The 19934-nt window shown below is 43.7% G+C and overlaps 1 protein-coding gene across 2 annotated transcripts in view; it reads left to right on the top strand.

Annotated features, from left to right (window-relative positions):
* Nucleotides 1–19934, top strand: part of LOC109314445 (arginine-glutamic acid dipeptide repeats protein-like) — a 189383-nt gene that overhangs the window by 121521 nt on the left and 47928 nt on the right. For both annotated transcript variants that reach the window (XM_019541625.1, XM_019541626.1), the window contains exons 5-6: nt 42–138; nt 5260–5364. In XM_019541625.1, coding sequence (XP_019397170.1) covers nt 42–138; nt 5260–5364 — 202 coding nt within the window. The remainder of the gene's footprint in view (nt 1–41; nt 139–5259; nt 5365–19934) is intronic.

Here is a 19934-nt window from a genome sequence, read left to right as displayed (position 1 = left end):
GTTTGGGATTCTGCAGCCAGTGTGTCATTTTCTTTTTGCAGACTCTGGACGAGAGCTTGTTATCACAGACCCAGTGATCAAGAATCGAGAGCTCTTCATTTCAGATTACGTTGACACGTACCATGCTGCTGCCCTGAGGTAAGTTGCAGAGGACCCTGTGCAGCATCCCAGAGAAAGATTGTAAAATTAATCCCCCCCCCCCAACCAAATGAAAACCTGTTAGCACAGAGGAAAAGCTGCCTTTTTGTGTCTTTTCCAGTTTGGGGAGCATTGGCATACTGCTCAGCTTCCTTCCCATCTCAGGCAATAATTAACTTGCGTTATCCGTTTTCATTTGAAAAGAATCCGCGATTCTAAAATCTTATTTTAATCTCGGCTAGTCTGTGCTGCTCAGAAGGTACTGTTTTCTGTCATTGCAATTGTAGATTATTGCTAGTTGTTGCAGAAATAGTCACCTTCCCTCCTCTCTGTTTCATTTTACCGTTAACAATAACCTCCCTTTGCAAACGTGACTGTTAGTGCAGCCCTGATAAATTGCATTAAAGACTTTTGCTCTGAGGCAGAAGTCATTGTTGAAGCTCAGTTGAGAGCTCCATTAAAAGCTTGCCATTACAGACAGGCGGTAGCAAACCTCTGCATTGGTCTCTCTGTACTATCTGTCCTTCCCCAGGGTTGCTGCTCTCTTTACCCAGTTAGATTTTATCTTAAGTGGCTAACCTTTGACCAGGCAGAGAAAAGACACGATTATTTAAAAATGTTTTCAAATAGAAACACTAAGACATTATTTTTCAGCAATTTTTCGGCATGCCAAAATGCGCATGGATATTGTCAAAATGTGAACCGAATAATCTCCCAGATGATAACGCTCAGATGGTGTTTCACTCAAACCATCTGGAGACATTTTCTTTGTTCAAAGCCACTTCGCTGAAGCCACTTTCTTCAAGGCAAATTAGCTGCAACCTCTGTTGTAGGGGAGGGGAACAAAAATCTTTGATACGACTTATTACAGGGTGTTAGATAAAGTCAGAAAATTCCAATGGCGTACTGTAATCTTCTCTTGAAACTCCACAGTGCTTTTTATGTCTCGAGGAAGGTACCCTTCCAGTATTAAATTGGCATGCTTAGAGAGGATAGCAAGCTAATGTGAGGCTGGCTGGCTTGATGGAACCAGGCTTGAAAATTTAATTGTCAGCTTAGACACTGAGGAAACTGAAACGTGTTTGGAATTTTCCCTGAGCATATTTGAGACGCTCTTGCGCTGTGTTCCCTCTCTTCCCCCATTATAAGAGAAAGCTAAACCTAAACAAATATTCTAAAAAGCCAAAACAAAGTGATAACAGAGTAAAATGCAAGCAGTTATAGATTATTATTTTTAAATCTGGCATATCAGACTTGTGCTACAAAATACTTCAAGATTTTGAAATGACTGTTGTGACTGCATTTCCTGTTGGCTTATTTAATTCTCATTCTGGCTCCCCCCCCCCCCCCCCCAATTTGTGACAGTGACTACATGTATATTTATGAGCTACGTTTTAATATTAACCCCTTTGAAAAATGCAGCAGAACTTGTAGGGGGTCACGTTTCTAAATGCTGACCTTCAGGCAAATTATCTGTTCAAAAAATCAGGAGCCGAACCAAGTCTTTCCACTCCTCCTCTACCTAGTAGCATTTTATTACCATATTTTCTAACCAACAACATGACCTGTAATATAATAGGCATCTTGGTTTTGAAAGGTGCACTATAAAGAAGAAAACATTTTTCCAGAGTTAGTTATGGCGGCATAGAGCAGGGACAGAGCCTGATCTTCAGCTGACTCATCCACTCTTTCCTGCTTAACTAAAGCTGAAACCCCAGTTGTTGGTGAAGACAAGTTCCCTGCATAGATCTGTGCTTTTGAAAACAAGTAAAGTGTCTCCAAAGCTGTGAAACAGGAAGAGAGAGAGAAACCAGAAGCAGACAGTAAAATTGCACTAAGAAAGGTTAACTTGATTAGTTGAACATCGAGCCCATTAGAAAGGAGAGAGGATCTTTAGTACCACTGGAGTGAAGAACAATGAGCCATTAAGACAATTTACTCCCTCAGCTGCCTGAACAGTACAGTAGCTACTGCACTGTTGAAGCTGTCATCAAAGCTAGGTGCTTCTGTCTTGGGCACAGAATCAGCTTTCATGCTTAATACATTAGTTTGGGGCAGGGGTGATTTTGAGGAAAAAGGTATAGGTTGTATGGGAGGAAATGCAGAACGTGCTGGTAATTGTCACAGGTGAATGCAAGATGCAGATATGAGACGACTGACTGCTCTGATGATCTTACAACTGAAGTAACAAAAAAAAAATACACTGAAAACATGGGGAAGTCTGGAAGTACTGACTTTGAGTTCTAATTTAGTAATAAATTAGATCATTACCTTACCCTCCACAAAGAGATGGCTGTCCAAGGTCACACAGTAAGCCAGTGTGAGAATGGAACCAGTGGTCCCAACTCCCAGTCCCACGCTGTACCCAGCATAACATTTTAAGTGGAAAGTGTTTGTGGAGCCCTATACCAGTGTGTCCTAAACAAAGTACCTTTTACCCGAAATGAGTAGCAATACCTGGTCCTGCTTATGTGAAAGGTTGTACTGTTTTGTACAGGAGTTGGGGTAAATCCATATTGTGTGAGAAGCAGATTTGGTTTCTAGTTATTAATTACTGGTTCAGGTGAATTATGCTAAGGCATTATATAAGGGAAAGTTAAATTTCTTCTGCCTTAAAATCTTAATTCTTGCAGAAAACTCCCACAGATTTCAAATATGGTAGTTCTTCTGCTCTCCTCTGTCAGAGTTTTCTATAGGGAAAACACTGAAGATCTTGCTACCGGAAACTGTGAAAAAAGAGAGCAGAAGAGCTGCTTTTTTTTTTTTTTTTTAAATCTTTGTTTCTGTTTACAAGAAATAAAGATGAAACTAAGTGATGAATAGGATTGTCAGTGTGTCAGTCAGGCCAAACAGTTGATCTCAGCTGTTCCATTGCAATTTGACAGCAGCTGTCCAAAAATACATTAGTGTTATGCCCCTGGAGCAGTGGTTCTCAGCCTTTTTAAACTCAAGGCACCCTTTGTTAGAATCAAGGCACACATTGATACGCCAGTTGCCAGCTCTTTGTTTTTATTGTTTTTGACTGCAGAAAAATACTCGTGCAATTCTGGCACAAAGGTCTTAGAAAAACCACGGGGTCAGAGTGTTTTTAATACTTGGGGCATTTATACGTGTGCTTGGGGAGGGGGTTGGCTTTAATTAGAGTGGCTCAGAGAGCCTCTCTAATTAAGGTGCCCGGAGTGTCGCATATGTCAGCGATCCTGCGCTGAAAAATGGTGATGGGAGTGCTTTAACTAAAGCTGGTCGAATGAGCTTTAGTTGAAGCACCTCTACTGCCATTTTGCAGAGTAGGGATGCTGATATACGTGTTGTTGGAGTGTGGTAATTAGCACTCTCCAGCAGGCTTGATTGATTGAGTCTGCTCTGACTCATTGTAATTACAGCATGTTGGAGCAGCCTCAGTGCATGTGTATAGGCACCTGTGGATTCCCATTTGAAATATCTGGGTTTATCTTGCAAATCGTGTTTGCGTATCTAACAGTGCTAACATTGCATGGCGCCCTTGAAAGGATTTCACAACAGCATGATGGTTGAAGATTACTGTTCTAGAGCATGGCTGCCAAAGGAGTTGACTTATAAGGAGACAATCTTAGCATCCAATTTTGCAGCCCTCTGCTTGTCCTCTGTTCTCTTGAAGAGAAAAATAGAGGATATAACAGCATCAGGTTTCATATCAATAGAGGACAGAGGACAACCGGACTGTCCTCTATGATGGCCACCCTATAGTAGAGGTGCAGGGCTGGGGCAGCCACTCCTCTGCTCCATGGGTTTAAACAGTAGAGCACCACTGCCCTAGATGGACCACCAATTAGTTAGCTGTGGATGCCGTTATGTCCTCTCTTTTTCTCTTGAAGAGAGAATTTTTTTCTTGAACAGAAAAATAGAGGACATAACAGCATTGGGTTTCGTATCAATAGAAGACAGAGTAGCAGAAAACCGGAATGTCTTCTATGATGGCCACACTATCTGGCCTGCTGGGCTCTGCGCCGATTCAGCAATTTGGCAATAGGGGGAGTGCCAGTTAATATTGCTCTGCCCTGCTGCCATTTTTTGAATCCTTGGAGAGCCCTTAGCGGCAGATAACACCGTTTCGTGGGCTGGATATGGGCCATGGGCTGAGAACCCATGATCTAGAGGAACGAGTGGTCAGAATAATTCCAATGAAAGGAAATGCTCCATATATTCATGTTAGATTTTAGTACTGCTGAAAAGAAAGTCTTGCGACTCAGTGTCTCCACTGGTGTGCAGACATCTATAGAACACTTGGAGGATCGCAGAATACCTGCAAGCCCGTGCTACTCTCAAACACTGCCAACGAGCGCCCAAGAAGGAAGAGGTGCCCCTTTATTGTCTTGGTGCTGGTCTGATCCTTAACTTAGAACAAAGCAGGAAAGAGCTTTTAATGGCAGATTTAATAAAGATGTTTTTTAATTCCTTGTGAATTTTTATAGGTTAAAGAAAAATATGGGTCTTTTGGGGGAATATTGATCCTATATTAGATCTGTCTAGGCAGTCGTTGGACAGAAGGAATAAGATTTGCCTGGTGTTATTCCCAAAGAAGTGACTGTGCTGTGGGAACTCCTTTTTTCCATATTGTTTACAGTGTAATAATAAGAATTGCAGTCTCGCAAACTGATGTGAAAATTTATCTGCTGCAACACGAAAACACACTCCAGCCTCATAAGAGTGGTGATTAAGGCTGATGATTTGCTTTCCCATTTAAAAAAACAAAGCAGGCATACAGTTTTTCAGCTAGGTGAATAGTAGAGTTTTATAGTGCTTCCTTACAGGGTTGGTTTAAAAAAAACCCAGGAAATTATTTTTATACATTGCATTTGGGGGCAGATTTTGTATTTGAAGTGTATCCTGTTCATTTGTGACTGCCTCAGATTGACTTCTGGCTGTACAAAAATTAATAAATGTTTGTCAAGTACCTTTTGAGGGCTGTATAATAACTGAATCTCCTTTCACTGACATCAGTGGAATAGTTTGCACGGATGTTGGTGACATCAGTGTTGAAAGTGCACATGGCAGCTCTGGGCTTATCTTCAAAATAAAGAGGTACTTATTTAATTGAACCATTCAGCCTGGGATTCTAATACAATGTATTCTTTCTTTCAGAGGGAAGTGTAACATCTCCCATTTTTCTGACATATTTGCTGCTAGAGAGTTTAAAGCCCGAGTGGATTCATTTTTCTACATATTGGGCTACAATCCAGAGACGAGGTAAGTGAGGCAACTCCTCATCCCACTAAGGGAAAGCTTTACTGTAGACTTGTGTGGTAGGAATATGGTCTGTATCACAGGAAGGAGAAGTCAAAGCCTAGGTATCAAGTGTGGTACTGAAGGAGAAATGTGTCACGTTTGCAGAAATGCACTGTTGCATATAAAAGATAAAACAGCAATTTCTAATTGAGGAGTGTGGCAATCACCGATAGCACTTATTGTTATGCCCGCTAGAAATACTACTGAAGGTTTTATCTGTCATCGTTTTCCTGGAAAGACTAGCAGAGATCTGGGTAGTAAGAGAAGAAATATCTTTGTGAAAGGGGGAAAATAAGATTGGGGGAAGGAAATATTGATACTGTCTATGTATTGAGCAAAAATAAGCAGTGGCTGGCAAGGCTCCACAGGAACTCCTGAGATTTAATAGGAGAGCGAGCGTGCCTTCAAAGTATTTTGTCAAAAATATGGTTAAAAGGGAGTTCTTGGGAGAATTAATAAGAATTAGCAGGAATCTGCAAGTCCCCCAGTGGGTTTATAGTGTATTGCTAGTAACACCAACACATTTTTCTTGTAAACACCATTGAAATTACATATCAATTGAAAGATGTCTCTGTGATTTTCTGCCAGTGAGGAAGCTCATTGTAAACTGGGTAAGAAACTACCTTTAGGCCAACTATCCTGACCTTGTGCCAATTTGGAGAGAGATGGACAGAAATGCACATCAAAATCTATTTAGAAACAGGTGTGTGTCAGAAGGAAGGTGCATTCAGCATGCTCCTGTCATTCTGTGTAGCTCTCTGAAGCTACACAAAATGAGAATAGTATTGTAAATGTAGGTGATGCTTTACACGTGCTGCCTTGAAGAGCTAGGAGGGACCTTGTCCTGCAACCATGTACTTCCAGGGGGAGTGACTATCAAGCAGGTATTATGCCCTGATGAAGGATGCAGTTTCCTTATGCAGAACAGTTAACCTGTAAAACTTGCTATCATGATGTTGAGGGCAAGTAAGATTTAAATAGGGATTAAACATTTATGTAGCTAATAAACGCATCCATTGTTACATTACAGATTAAAAGCTTTAAAAGGGCGCAGATCTTCGCTTTAGGCATGCAAACCCAACTGCAATCTGTCTGCAGTTACCAAGATGCACCCTCTGTGGGCAGATCATTGCATAATTGTGTCATGAAGTTTCCTGTACCTTTCTGTGATGCATCTTACACAGACCACATGTCTGAGTCTAGGTATCAGACTGTCTGGACCACTCAGTTGACTCGGTTTAGCAGCCCCTACGTTCAGAAGGGATGTTTGCAATAACAGGCCTTGAGAAGTGCTGTGTATCCTGGCAAGGGGCTCTGGAAAATGGCATAAAAATCATGTGATGTGTACAAGAGTCTTCTAATTCGCTTGTACTGCATTTGAGAACATAAACAGCTTTTCCTCTGTTTTATATGAGCAGTATAAATTGACAAGGGCTGTTTTATTGTTGTCATGATATACCTTTTCTGATTGACATTCAAGGGGTGTTGACTTAAACATCACCCTTCTCTACTTCATTTTTGGTTGCTTTTTTAATGGCTTTTAATTTTTAGTGGGAGGTGTGAATATCAGATGAAATATTTCTGTTCTGGTTTGATAGCAATTGATGGCTTCCCTTGAGAAATGCCACTTGTGTGGCCCAAAGCAGTTCAGTGCAGTTTGAAACCCTTCTCTCTGTATAGAGCTAGCAGCTGCTGAGTTTCTCATGGTTGTTTGAAAATGACTGATGCTGAGAAGATGAATGGTGTAATGACACTGCATAGCACTGTTAGACTTGTATAGTGCTTTGAAAAAGTAATCAGCTAATTACGTAGAAAAGCCAGCTCTCCAAATGTACTTTTTGTCTGATTGGATCCAGCTAGAAACTCTTTTGAAATGCTAGTTTCTCAGAGCATATTCGGTTTTCGTTCGGTGCCTTTTAGCTGTTGTTTACACATGAAAATTAGGTTCAGGTTTGGCTTGAATGTTTTGACTAATTCTGATCTAATCGCAACTTCAAATTTCCAAGTGTTTCACAGGTTCTTTTACCTCAGCTAACCAGCTCGGAGTAGAGCCTTATTCAGGCAAGGTAAAAGCATTGCATGGCACCTCTGCTAGGATAAAAGTTATGGGTGGGTTAAGATGAGTTAGCACAATCCAACTTGACTGTTGGGTAAAATCCAGCTTCTTTTTTCAGGTGGTAATGAATGTTCAACAGTCTTTTCAGATGCAGTTAAAAAGGCGAGTCCTGTGATCCGATTGGGTCCTGTTTGTAATGCAAATGGATATCATACAGTAGCCCTATTTACTCACGTGACCCTTTCACTCAGCTGCGCAATCCAAAGTTTTGGAAGTTTGTGTTTTTTTTAATCATAATTTACAAAGAAGTGTATGTTTACTTTCTTTCTTTGGTGTTTTAATCAAGGAGAACTAGTCCTGAGCTAAGGGGTGTCTGACTTGAAAATAGTTTTTATACTTTGTTTTTAGACACCGTCTGTATAGTATTCAACACACACTTGATACAGCATGTGTATTTGTCTTACAGGGCTTGTTCTATTTACTGCCGAAGACAAGTTTCTTTGTGCTTTGCCAGAACTGAGACACAGCTCAGCCTGCTGAGAATTCAGCTGGTTTTGCTTGCTCTTGGAGAACCATCCAGAGCAAGATAACAGGAAGCAAATTCTCATTTATTCTTTATGGTGCAGCAGGCAGTAAAACCTTTGCAGGGTGTATACATCAAAAGTGCACCATAAAGGTGTAAAGCTGTAGTATTTTAAAAGAAACAGCCAAACTTTTCATGATGGAGGAGTGATTGATGAACCCTCTTGTCTACGAGTGTCCACAGTGTTTTAAAGGAGAGGAAGTACGGTTCTATATTTTCTTTTTAAGAACCTGCTGAGTTGGAATTTAGTAAGGTGAAAAATCAGGGCAGCCTTATTGATGATCATCTTGTCCTTCCAAAGGTGACTTGTGTTTTCGAGTTGCTTTTTACTTCACGAACTGTATCTTGGGACAGTTCTGTCCTGTGCATCCTTGTAAGTGATTCCATGTTGCACTTTACTGGTTGACCGCAGGTGAATGGGGAAAAACAAATCTCAGAATAAAAGGTTAGTCTTGAATATGTGTAGCAAAGTCATCCACCTTCATATTGACTTCTTAAACAAGTCAGTAGATAGGCCTGAAATATCATTCCAACACTCCTGGATCTGGAACGTATCCACTGAACTTATATAACAAACTAGGAAAGGATGTACATGTCATGCCAAGCACTTCACAGTAACAAAGCTAAATAAAGTATTTGTTAGAGAAGAAATGCATGGGGGAAGAGGGAGGAGAAAATCTGTACAGTAGTCCTTTTATTTTCATGCCCAGTGACATTTCAAAACCATTTTTAGAAACATGGTTAGTATGTCCATCCAGAGAAAGTTACAGCAGTCAGTGGGCTTTGCAATGTTAATTCTACCACATTTCACTTGGCTTCTCAGAAGCACCCAATTTGATTCAGAGTTGGAAATAGGAAAGCTAAAAGTTCAGTGGCTTATTTAATTTATTAGCTGTTAACTACAGCTAAATAAGCTAACTTTGAAATTAGTCAGTCACATGAAACATTTGCATTTTCAGTTCTTGTGAATGTGTGTTTGCTTATTTCTAAGCTCCAGTTCTGTAGCGTGTTCCCTGTCCCAGGCTGTGGCCAGATTCTGTTCCATGTATTGGGCATCTACATGTCATCATTTTACCTGGTTCAAGTCTCTGAAAATCCATCAGTGCACCTACTTTTGTAACTCGCTGTCATCTTACCTTTAAAAGCAAGTCGCCAAAAGGCAGCTAGGAGGAGGAGGATGCACCCACCATTTTGCATTAATTATTTTTCTGGCATTCAAACAGGGAGGAATAGAATCACACTTTATTCCCTTACACCCTTTTTATGTGTGCAATAAGTGGGCTGGAATCTGGCCCCTGGATTTCCACTGAACTCTTTGAGGGTCTACAAATTTCAGGATCTGGACTGCTCTTTGCATTACCAGATGGTTAGTGATGACCTCCTATTTTTTGCTAATTACATTTGTATAAAATTGTTCAAAACCTGAGTTACTTTGAATTGATTAGAATACCTTAAGTGTTGCACTGAAGTTTCCGTGGTACTCTTTGCTGTTGGATAGAAATACCTTCATAAAGTTAGGGTGTCTTTTGCTTTGTAAGTAACTAAGCTTTAAATTCACCCGGAGGTGTGCACGGTCTAGGGGATATAGCTCATATAGATGTCCAAGCCTAAATAGAGGATGGGTTAACATACATTCCTTTCCAAACTTTGCTGTCTATAGTTGGTCTCTCTCTCAAGCTTTTGTTTTGGAAATTTTTTAATTTTTTTTTTTAATCTCCAGTGTTGTTTCCCCTTGTCAGAGCCCAACTTTTGCTGCTCTGTCTGAACCTGTGCAGGCTGTTAGCATGCAGGCCAACGGAGGTGATGGAGCTGGACTTCTTACAACGTCTGAAGTGCGCGTGCGACAAAATGGGTTTACAAAGCTCACAAAGGCTATTGAATTCTACTCAAGAAGCATTAATAGGCAAAGCAAATTGGAACTGATGTACCATTTTACAAAAACAGGCACTATGCTGGCCTGAACTAAGCAGCCATTCTTGTCATTTATGAGCCGGAATTCAGCTCAGCCTGTAAAAACAAGAAGCAAAGCACACTGTTGCACTAACAACTTGACTTCTGTTAGCTCTGTGTTCAGTGCGCTCCCTCCCAGTTCACAAAACCACTCATTCCTCCCTTGGCCTTTTGTCCAACTAGAGAGAGAGAGCGTGCAACGCAATGCATACATGTCTCTGAAGAGAGAAGAACAAATTTGTTCTGGCTCACAACTTAACGCTCTTTTATTTTGATGCGCAAGATCTGTGGCTAAAGAGCTTCATCCCCAACACCAGCTTCTGCCCCTCAGGCTGGAAGCTGCCTTGCAGGGCCTGGACTGCTCTTAACCATCTCAGAATGGGCGTTGGACAGTTTAAGGTGAGCATGCACTCTTGGGGCATCTCCAGTGACACTGGCTGCAGCGGTGTTGCTCAGGCTCAGATGGCTGACCACCTCATATATAAATGTCCTAATGACCCCGCCTTTGTGCACCCCAGGTCTTATTGATGTTGGCCATCCTACCTGTTGCTGGCTTTCTGGCCCTCACACTTCCGGCATATGAGTGTGGTGACATTTGCTTCGTTATCACTTGGTGAAAGACCAGATGAAGCCGAGGGAACACCCTTACACCCAGTTTCATTGTTTTGAGGGTGTAGGTTATTAGTGAAAGTGCGCCAGGCTCAGTTTGGGATCCCTGAGCCCTTTGGATGCGTGCATACTCAAATTGTATTTATACTTGGGAAACGGAAACATTTCTCAGCATTGTTAATGCCAATTCAGATGAAGTGTTCCTCTTACCCTTCTGGAGAACAAGTCCGATTCACTTTTCCTGAAAATGGCATTGGCAGCTGAAGGAAGCACTAGGTCAGCAGACTGCCTAAATAACACTTATATTGTCAGGGTATTATCTTCCATGTTTCCTGTCATGGATAAAGCTTGGGGCTGTGTGTCACGGTGTATGGGTTGCTGGGTGGGGACTTAAGACTTTCTGTTTCCAGGTCTGAAGCTGACTCCCAGTGCAGTCTTGGGCAAATCACTTGGCTTACCTTTCAAAAAAGTGAGAATGATGCTGAATCATCTATTTACAAATTTTATGGGAGAAACTTGCTATCTGAGTGCTCAGAAGGGTTAGGGGCTCACATGTAATATGAATGATCAGAATTGAAATCTCTTCCTTTTCAAGGTAAAATTGGGAGGCCTGAAGTACAACGTTTGAGGTGCGTAGGCAGAGAGGCCGGGGTCCTTTTAGAGGGGGGGAGGAGTTGATCACCTGGCAAGGAGAGTTGGGTCAAGAGCAGTTAATGGAGGGGGCAGTGCCACATGTCTTTTCATTGTGCTCTGCCATCTTGCACTTCCTCATAGAGCTAACAGTGAGCTCTGTTATTCCACAGCATATGTGCTGAGCCCCAGCATGCTGCCCGTCTGTCTTTGTACTGTATCAAGTACATGAACATAAGGCATTTCAAATCCTGGAAAGGCCCACCTTGGATTTCACTTCTTGTTAACCTGCTGAAGCATGTGGACAAGTCTAGCTGGAGTGTGAACTTTTGTTTGTGTGAGCTACTCTGTACTAATTGCCTGTGTGTCTGCTCTTACCTTGCAGTAAGTGAAAGGTAGCTCACCCCATTGTAATTAAGGATAAAGGCAAGAACATGTATGCTCCAGTGTAAACAGTGTGTGAGTGTATATGCATGCTTAATTGGGTGGCTGTGTCTTAAATCGTCTATTGGCCCCAGGGGTCATTTTGTTCAATATCTTCATCAAGGATCTGAAAGATGGGATGGAGTGCACCCTCAGCAAGTTAGCAGATGAAACCAAGCTGGCGGAAGTTGTCAGTGCACTGCAGGGTTGGGCTAGGATTCGGAGGGACCTCAACAGATTGGAGGATTGAACCAAAAGAAATCTCATGAGGTTTAATAAGGACAACTGCCAAGTCCTGCACTTGGGATGGAACAATCCCATGCACCAGTACAGGCTGGGGACCAGCTGGCTTAGCAGAAGCTCTGCAGAAAAGGACCTGGGGTTACTGTGGACAGTAAGCTGAATCTGAGCCAACGGCATGCTCTTGTTGCCACTCTGGGCTGTATGAGTGAGAGTGTTGCCAGCAGATCAAAGGAAAAGATTATTCCCCTCTATTCTATCCAGTGTTGGGTGCCCCACTACAGAAAAGATGTGGACAAATTGGAGACAGTCCAGCAACAAAAATGGTTAGGGGGCTGGGGGGTGTGACTTAAGAAGAGAGGCTGCGGGAATTGGGCTTATTTAGTCTGCAGAAAAGAAGACTGGGCATGTCTACATGTACTGTTAATGCACAGAAAGCTTTCTGTGAGAGCATGTCTACATGTGTACTTGTTGGGAGCAGTTCAGGGCAGGGAAATGCCTTTGCTGCTCTCCATATGGCAGCCAGGGGGAGCTCTGGGCTCCCCCAGGTGCCAGTCCCAGCCCTGAAGCCTGGGGCCAGAATAATGTTCCCTCCTCTGCAGCTCTTTGCTAGCCCCCTGCCCCAATTAGCCAATCGGGGCAGGGGCCTGGGAAACAGCTGTGGGCTAGGGAGCTCTTTCCCAGTTACTTGGCCCGGTCTGCTGGTGAGCCAGCTGGCAGCAAATCCCTGGCTGTGTGGGGAATCCTTGCCCAGTAGGGTGCTTGCTGCCATCTGCCCCACTGGCGGGATAGCTTCTGCCCAGCCCCTGCCTGAGCAGGGAAGGAAGAGCTCTGCAGTCCCAGCACTGCTCAGCTCCTCTGCTGTGGGGAGCCGAGAGCCCTGAAGCACCGGGATGGGGGGGAGGGCAGAGAGGGACCTGGTCCCTGTGCTGATCAGCTTCTGGCTCCTGGGGGGAGCCGGGAGCTGAGCAGTGCCAGGACCAAGGCCCCTTGCTGGTGTGTCTGACTGGGAGCAAATTTGCTCCTGGTCAGCATCTACACAAGCCCTACTATGCAGTATGTACTGCAAAATTAGTTTAGTACCTGTAGTATGTACTAGGTAACTGCACAGTAGACTGACTTACTTGTTCAGTAGTTTATGCACATGGTTACACGGTGATGATTTACTGTGCAGTAGATTAGTCCAGTGGTTCCCAACCTTTTTAAAGCGTGGACCAACAACCTCTGGATTAGTTTACTGCATGGTAAAGCTTCTTGTGGAGACACATCCACTGGGAGGGGATTAAATAGCAGCCTTCAATTACTTGAAGGGGGTTCCAAAGAGATGGGAGCTGGACTATTTTCAGTGGTGACAAGTGACAGAACAAGGAGCAATGGAGTCAAGTTGCAGCAAGGGAAGTTTAGGTTAGCTATTTGGAAAAATGTTCTCCTGATGAAGGTAGGAAAGCAGTGGAGCAGGTTATCCAGGGGGGTGGTGAAATCTCCATCCTCAGGAGGTTGGACTAGATGATCGTCTGAGGTCTCTTCCAACCTTAATTTTCTATAGTTTTTCAGCAGAAAGCATGAGTGTAAGCACCCAAGTACTTCATATTGTGTTCGTGGAGTATAATAACACTGTGATAATTCCAGCAGAACTAGACTCCGGCACAGTAACATGACAACTGGCACAGCTTGCTCTTCTGCTACCACAGCTAAGCTGTCAAGAGTTTGGAGAGGAAGTTTTACATCCAATCTCCCTGACTCATGTGACCACTGAAGCCCGTTAAGGAGGCACACACTGCCTTCTGCGCGACAAGATAGCACAACACTGGGAGCAATGCTGCCAGGAAGTTTTTAAGCATCTCCCCCCCATCCTCTTTGCTCAGATTTCTAGCAGCAGTCCCCTATCTGGAACAAGTACACAGGATGGCACAAAGGGGAAGTGACTGGCAGGAAAAAAATACCAAGATCATAACCTTTAATTTCCCCTTTTGTCATGCTGGTTATGGCAGATGGATGGACCACATCCTTATTTCCTCCAGAAGTCACAAAGTATGCACCCATATGAAAACTAGCAAGAAGAGAATAAGTAGAGACAAAATGTGCTGGGTCCCTGAATACATCAGGTTCCCATCTTTCCTAAAACCTCTGTTTTTAAAATGTATTGGTTCTCTGTAGGCTTGGTACTTGCCACTTTGTTCCAAGATGCCCAACCATGTTGTGAAAAACACCATTTCATGTCACACGATCATTGCCATCTGATTGCATGAAAAATTCTGGTTTCCAAGTACAGTCCAGACTTCTACACAGTTTGCAAAGCCTAGGCCAGCTTTAAAGAAGGAGAAACGTAAACTGTAATAGATGAACCCCATAAACTTGTGAGATTGAAATGCAGGCTGTACATTCAAAGAGGTAGCAGGGAGGGGGGAGAGATCAGTTGATATACCATGAAGGAAGCGGCAAGTAACATAGCAGAACTGGACATAAACAGTGGCACATTTTAACCGCATGCTGGTGAGAATAGCAAGTCACAGTCTACTATTACCAAAGAATGTTCTTTTATATACCCACACATCTAGCTGAATTCTAAAGAGAAATGATGCATGTGTTTGTCACGCTGAGTTGTCACTAGTAACCTCTATGCTCCAATTCAAAGCAAGTTCCTGCCCCGGCTGCCCCTTTGGACTTACGATTTTGGCATCTCAGAAATAAATTTATTTGTAGGAGTGAGCAGGAAGCAGGCACTAAATTCAGGGCAGAGGAACACTAGCAAGTGCTCATGAGTTAACCTTGGGTGCAAACTTACAGTACATCAGTTTTGATTCCCTTGTTCCCATTACAGTTATGCAGTTTGCATCACATGCCCAAGTGCCTCTGATTTTTGTCCCATTATGTTTAATTCAGCAGCAAATCGGAAGCTACAGATTAAAATCTCAGTTTGCGCTTAAGCTTTTTTTGAAACCATGCACTAAGTATTGGAAATATCACAGAATTACAGGAAGATAAGTTTGGAAGAGACCTCAGGAGGCCATCTAGCAGGACTATCCCCAAGTAGATCATCCCAGCCAAGGCTTTGTCTAGTACTGGCTAAAAAACCTCTGAGGATAGTGATTTCACTACCTCCCTGGATAGACTGTTCCACTGCTTTCCTACCCTCTGCAGGAAAAAGTTTTTCTTAAGATCTAACCCAGACTTCCCTTGCTGCAACTTGAGCCCATTGCTCCTTGTTCTGTCATCTTGTCACCACTGAGAACAGCCCAGCTTCATCCTCTTTGGAACCACCCTGGAGATAGTTGAAGGCTGCTATCAAATCCCCCTTTTAGTTTTCTCTTCTGCAGACTAAATAAACCCAGTTCCCTCAGCCTCTCCTCATCAGTCATGTGCCCCAGCCCACTCACCATTTTTGTTGCCCTCTTCTGGACTCTCTCCACCCTGTCCACATCCTTTCTGTAGTGGGGGCCCAGAATTGAACTTAGTACTCCAGATGTGGCCTCACCAGTGCTGAATAGAGGGGAATTAACACTTCCCTCAATCTGCTGGCAACGTTCCTACTAATGCAACCCAGGATGCCATTAGGTCTTTTGGCAACAAGGGCACACTGCAGGCTCATATCCAGCTTATTGTCCACTGTAACCCCCAGGTCCTTTTGTGCAGAGCTGCTGCTTAGCCAGTCAGTCCCAAGCCTATACCGGTGCATGGGATTGTTTTGTCCTAAGTGCAGGATTTTGCACTTATCCTTATTGAACCTCATGAGATTTCTTTTGGTCCAGTCCTCTGATTTGTTGAGGTCTCTGTGAATCCTAGCCCTAGCTTCCAGCATATCTACTACTCCTCCCCATCTTGGTGTCATGTGCAAACTTGCTGAGGGTGCACTCCATCCCATCTTCTAGATCCTTGATGAAGATGTTCAACAAAACTAGCCCCAGGATGACCCCTAGGGCACTCCACTTGATATTGGCTGCCCACTAGACACCGAGCAATTGATTACTACCCTTTGAGCCCAACAATCCAGCCAGTTTTCTTTCCTCCTTAGAGTCTGTTCATCCAACTCATATTTCCTTAGCTTGCTTGCAAGCAGGTGGTGGAAGATGGTATCAAAAGCCTTGCTAAAGTCAAGTTATATCATGTCCACTGCTCCCCCCGCATCCATGTTGCCAGTCATCTCATCATAGAAGGCAGTCAGATTGGTCAAGCATGACTTGCCCTAGATGAATCTATGCTGACTGTTCCTAATCATCATCATCTCCAAGGGTGTAGAAGTGGATTCCTTGAGGACCTATTCCATGATTTTTCCAGGGACTGAGGTGAAGCTGAACAGTCTGTAGTTCACCAGATCCTCTTCCTTCCCTTTCTTAATGCATGTAAATACAGTATTTGCCATTTTCCAGTCATCTGGGGCCTTCCCCAAGTGCCACGAGTTTTCAAAGATGATGGCCAGTGACTGCAATCACATCAGCGATTTCCTTCTGCACCCTGAGGTGCTTCACATCCAGTCCCAGGGACTTGTACATGTCCAGCTTTTCTAAATACTCCCTAACCTGTCCTTTTGCCACTGTTAGGTGCCCGCCTCCTTCCTGAACTGTGCTGTCAGGTGCAGTAGTCTGGGAGTTGACCTTGCTGTGAAGTCTAAGTTGAAAAAGGAATAGAGTATTTTAGCCTTTTCCACATCACCTGTCACTAGGTTGCCTCCCACACGTAATAAGGGACCTACGCTTTCCCTGATCTTCCTCTTGTTGCTGACATACTTGTAGAAACCCTACTCGTTACCCTTCGTGTCCCTTGCTAGCTGCAACTCCAGTTGCACTTCGACCTGCCTGATTTCATCCCTGTATGCCCGAGCAGTACTCTTATACTCCTCCCTTGTGGTCTGTCCAAGTTTCCACTTCCTTTTTTGTGTTTTAGCTCATTGAAGAGTTCTCTGCTAAGCCAAGCTTGTCTTCTGCTATACTTGCTAATCGTCTCGTGCAGTGAGAGAGTTTATTCCTGTGCCCTTAAAAAGTGTGGTGGAGGGGGACAGCACAGGGCCTTGAACTCCTAATTTCTGGGCTGCTAGCCTTTTGCCCTAGCTCCTGCCCCACTCGTGACAGCCTGATCTAGACATGTGCCCACTTGTCCTTTGGGAACTGAACAAGTCATGTTGTTGCACAGTCCTCCAAATGGCAGCTGAGGGGTAACCTGTCTGGGGTTGTCCACTACTGTAGTATATGGTTGGGGCTGGATTTGAATAGGAGTTCATGAAAGGCTGTGCTCTCTTGTCTTTCTCCAGAATCACTGAATGCTTCATTAAAATAGAAATCAGCCACACAAAAAGGAGGTAACCCTTTCACTGCTTTAACCTTCCTGTATTTTTGTCTACTGTGTTAACTGAGTGAAAGCAGATTAGGGATCTGTTGGAGAACCAGTTTCCAGAAAAGGGTTAAGATGATATAGATACAGATATTTTAGCATTAAAATATTAATTCCTGCAACTTTTGATTAACATAATCCAATGCTGAGGTAAAGCCCCTTGGAGATCAGGAGTGCATGACTCGAAGGCTTTGACTCTTTCTGGCCTTTTCTTTTCTTGGGAAACAAGTGTGCTAACTTGTCCTAGTTAATAGTAGGTAACAAATACAAGCTAAAATCGTAGTAAAGACGTCCATTGGTAAGTCAGGTTAAGGGCTATGAAGAGGTTCAGTGTATACCTCAGTCTGGTGGGAAAACTGGAGTTTTTCCTTGTGTTAACTGCCATAAGTTAATTAAAAACAGTAAAGAATATACCTTCCCTGTCCCCCCACCCTCCCAGTGAAGTCAGCAGCAAGTAAAATGAAAAGAAATGTTTTGGAGCTGTTCTTTCTTCCTTCTTTCACTCATGCTACAGCATAACCTCATAAACCTGGAAAAAATTTGGAATTCTCGAAAATCTGACACTTACCCCCCCCCCCCAAAAAAAACAACAAAAAAACAACACAACAACAAAACACCCCAAAACATTACATTGGGGAGTAATGGCAGCTGGAGCAGCAGAGAGGAAAGCTTGCATGTGGCGGTTACTGCTGCCATTCACCGCCCTGTGTCACCACTCCGCGTGCGGTGGCTGCTGCGGGACTGGCCGCCTGTCCAGTTTCAAAAATCCAGAGTTTTCACATTTCTGGCAGGTGCTCGGTCCTAAGCGTGCCGGATTTATGGGGTTATACTGTAGTCGTAAAGTTCAGTTAAGTGGCAGGGCCCTGCAGCATTCACTGACACATTCCTTTCTGAAGTGATTCAGATAGAAGGGCACTGCCCTGCAAGTGGCAGAGACTGGGTGGTGCTTTCTTCTGGTGAACCTGGGCAACAGAGAAACTGCATAAATTCAAGCAGATCTCCAGGGAAAGGTGCATGAGGAGGAAGGACTTGAAACAAATTGGGTAGTTTTTTTGTATCGCTGATGTGTGCATGTTTGGTCATGCAGGTAAAGGGGGAGGGAATCAAGCAGTCTAACTTGTTTATTCTTGACTCTCCCACTGTCTTGGTGGTGTGATGACTGGAAAATCGCTTAGCATCTGTTTTCTTTTTTCTTCATTTGTAATGGATCCATATGCCTATCTCATAGGAGCACTGTGAGACTCCCAGGATGGTGTAAATCAGTGGTGCTCAACCTTTTAGCCCTATGTATAGGGTCTTTCCATGGGGTTGGTATTATTAGATTTTCAGACCCGTGAGGAGCTCCATGAGCCAGATGACAAAGCCTTGCAGCCTGAAGAGTGAACACCACTGGTGTAGATAATGAGTGACATGATTTCTATTCAGTTAGGTTTTTCAGTGGTCACCTTTCTGCACAGAACAAGCAGCAAAGTGTCCTTCATCTTGTTCCTCTGCCTGTCTGTCTCTGCTTCTGTTTGCTGCTTGTCATGGTATTGTATGCAAAGTTATATCAGCCACGCTAGTGCTTACTTGGAGGTAAATTGCTGATCAGGTAATTGATTCAGCTGGGACTTCTCAAGCTTTCTGGATTTGTCAATATGCTGTTCGTATTTCCTGTTTGGAATGCAGTTTACCTGTCACTTTAAAGTAGCTGGAGAATGTCACATCAGACTGAATTGCCCCTTTTAAGAAACACTGAAAGAACATGTTGAAGTTGTGTGGCATGTTTTAGGCAAAGAGATAAGAGGCCATCTCTTCCTTTAGGCACAGTCACGTCTGAAATAGCGTTCAACTTCTGTGCACCTCGTAGCCAGAAATGAATTGACATTTTGATCTGGGGGTACCTGGATGGGGTGGCTTAATGAACGACTTGTGTTGAACGATGTGTCTAAAGAGGAATTTGAATGAGGAAAGAGCTTTTGGACCTTTGAAAAGGGGGAAGTGGGTTGGGTGGAGCAGACATGCAGCTTTTCACTTCCTCTTGCTCCCTCAAGGGAGAGAAGAGTGGAGTGGAGGGCAAATATCTTGCATCTGAGGTGAGATGAGCAGTCTTAGGTTTTGAAGGAAGGTCTGAGTAAGCAGAGAGCAAAATGGTTTTAGAAGCTTTTCTGGGGGGTTCTTAACTCAGTGGCCACATTTCCGTGAGCGGTGGACTGCACAGTTCTTTCTGCACAGTCGGTCCCATCACTGCATGGCTTCTTTCCAGTGCTACTGCGCAGTAGGAATGAGCTACTGCACAGTAGCATTGTCACGTTTAGTGCCCAGCAGTACTGCTGTGCAGTAGCAATGGGCTACAGCGCAGTACCATATCATGTAGATGTGCCCTAGGGGCGTGTGAAGCGGGTCCTATTCAGTTCGGATTCAGATTTAGCCTGAATCGGGGACAGTGATTCAATTTGTTGATTTGGATTACTGTCCCTGATTTGGTTTGGCCGAATTCGGATCTGAAAATTTGATGCTGATTCAGAGAATCGGTGATTCGGACACAGAAAATCTTTTAAAGCTGTGTCTATATACCTTGAGGTAGCAAGCATGGCTTGTGAACACTGCGATGCTGGGGCACATGGAGCATCCCACAGGAGCACGGGAGGCCCTCCACATGCATGGTGGCAAAACTGGAAGTGGACCAGAAGTACTTCCGGTCCGCTTCTGGGTCTGCCAGGGAGCATGCTGGCC

The sequence above is a fragment of the Crocodylus porosus genome, unplaced genomic scaffold, assembly GCF_001723895.1.
Source record: "Crocodylus porosus isolate Cpor-Errol unplaced genomic scaffold, CroPor_comp1, whole genome shotgun sequence".
NCBI classification, from domain to species: Eukaryota; Metazoa; Chordata; order Crocodylia; family Crocodylidae; genus Crocodylus; species Crocodylus porosus.
The sequence above is the reverse complement of the archived record's forward strand: the minus strand, read 5'-3'. Positions and strand labels throughout refer to the sequence as shown.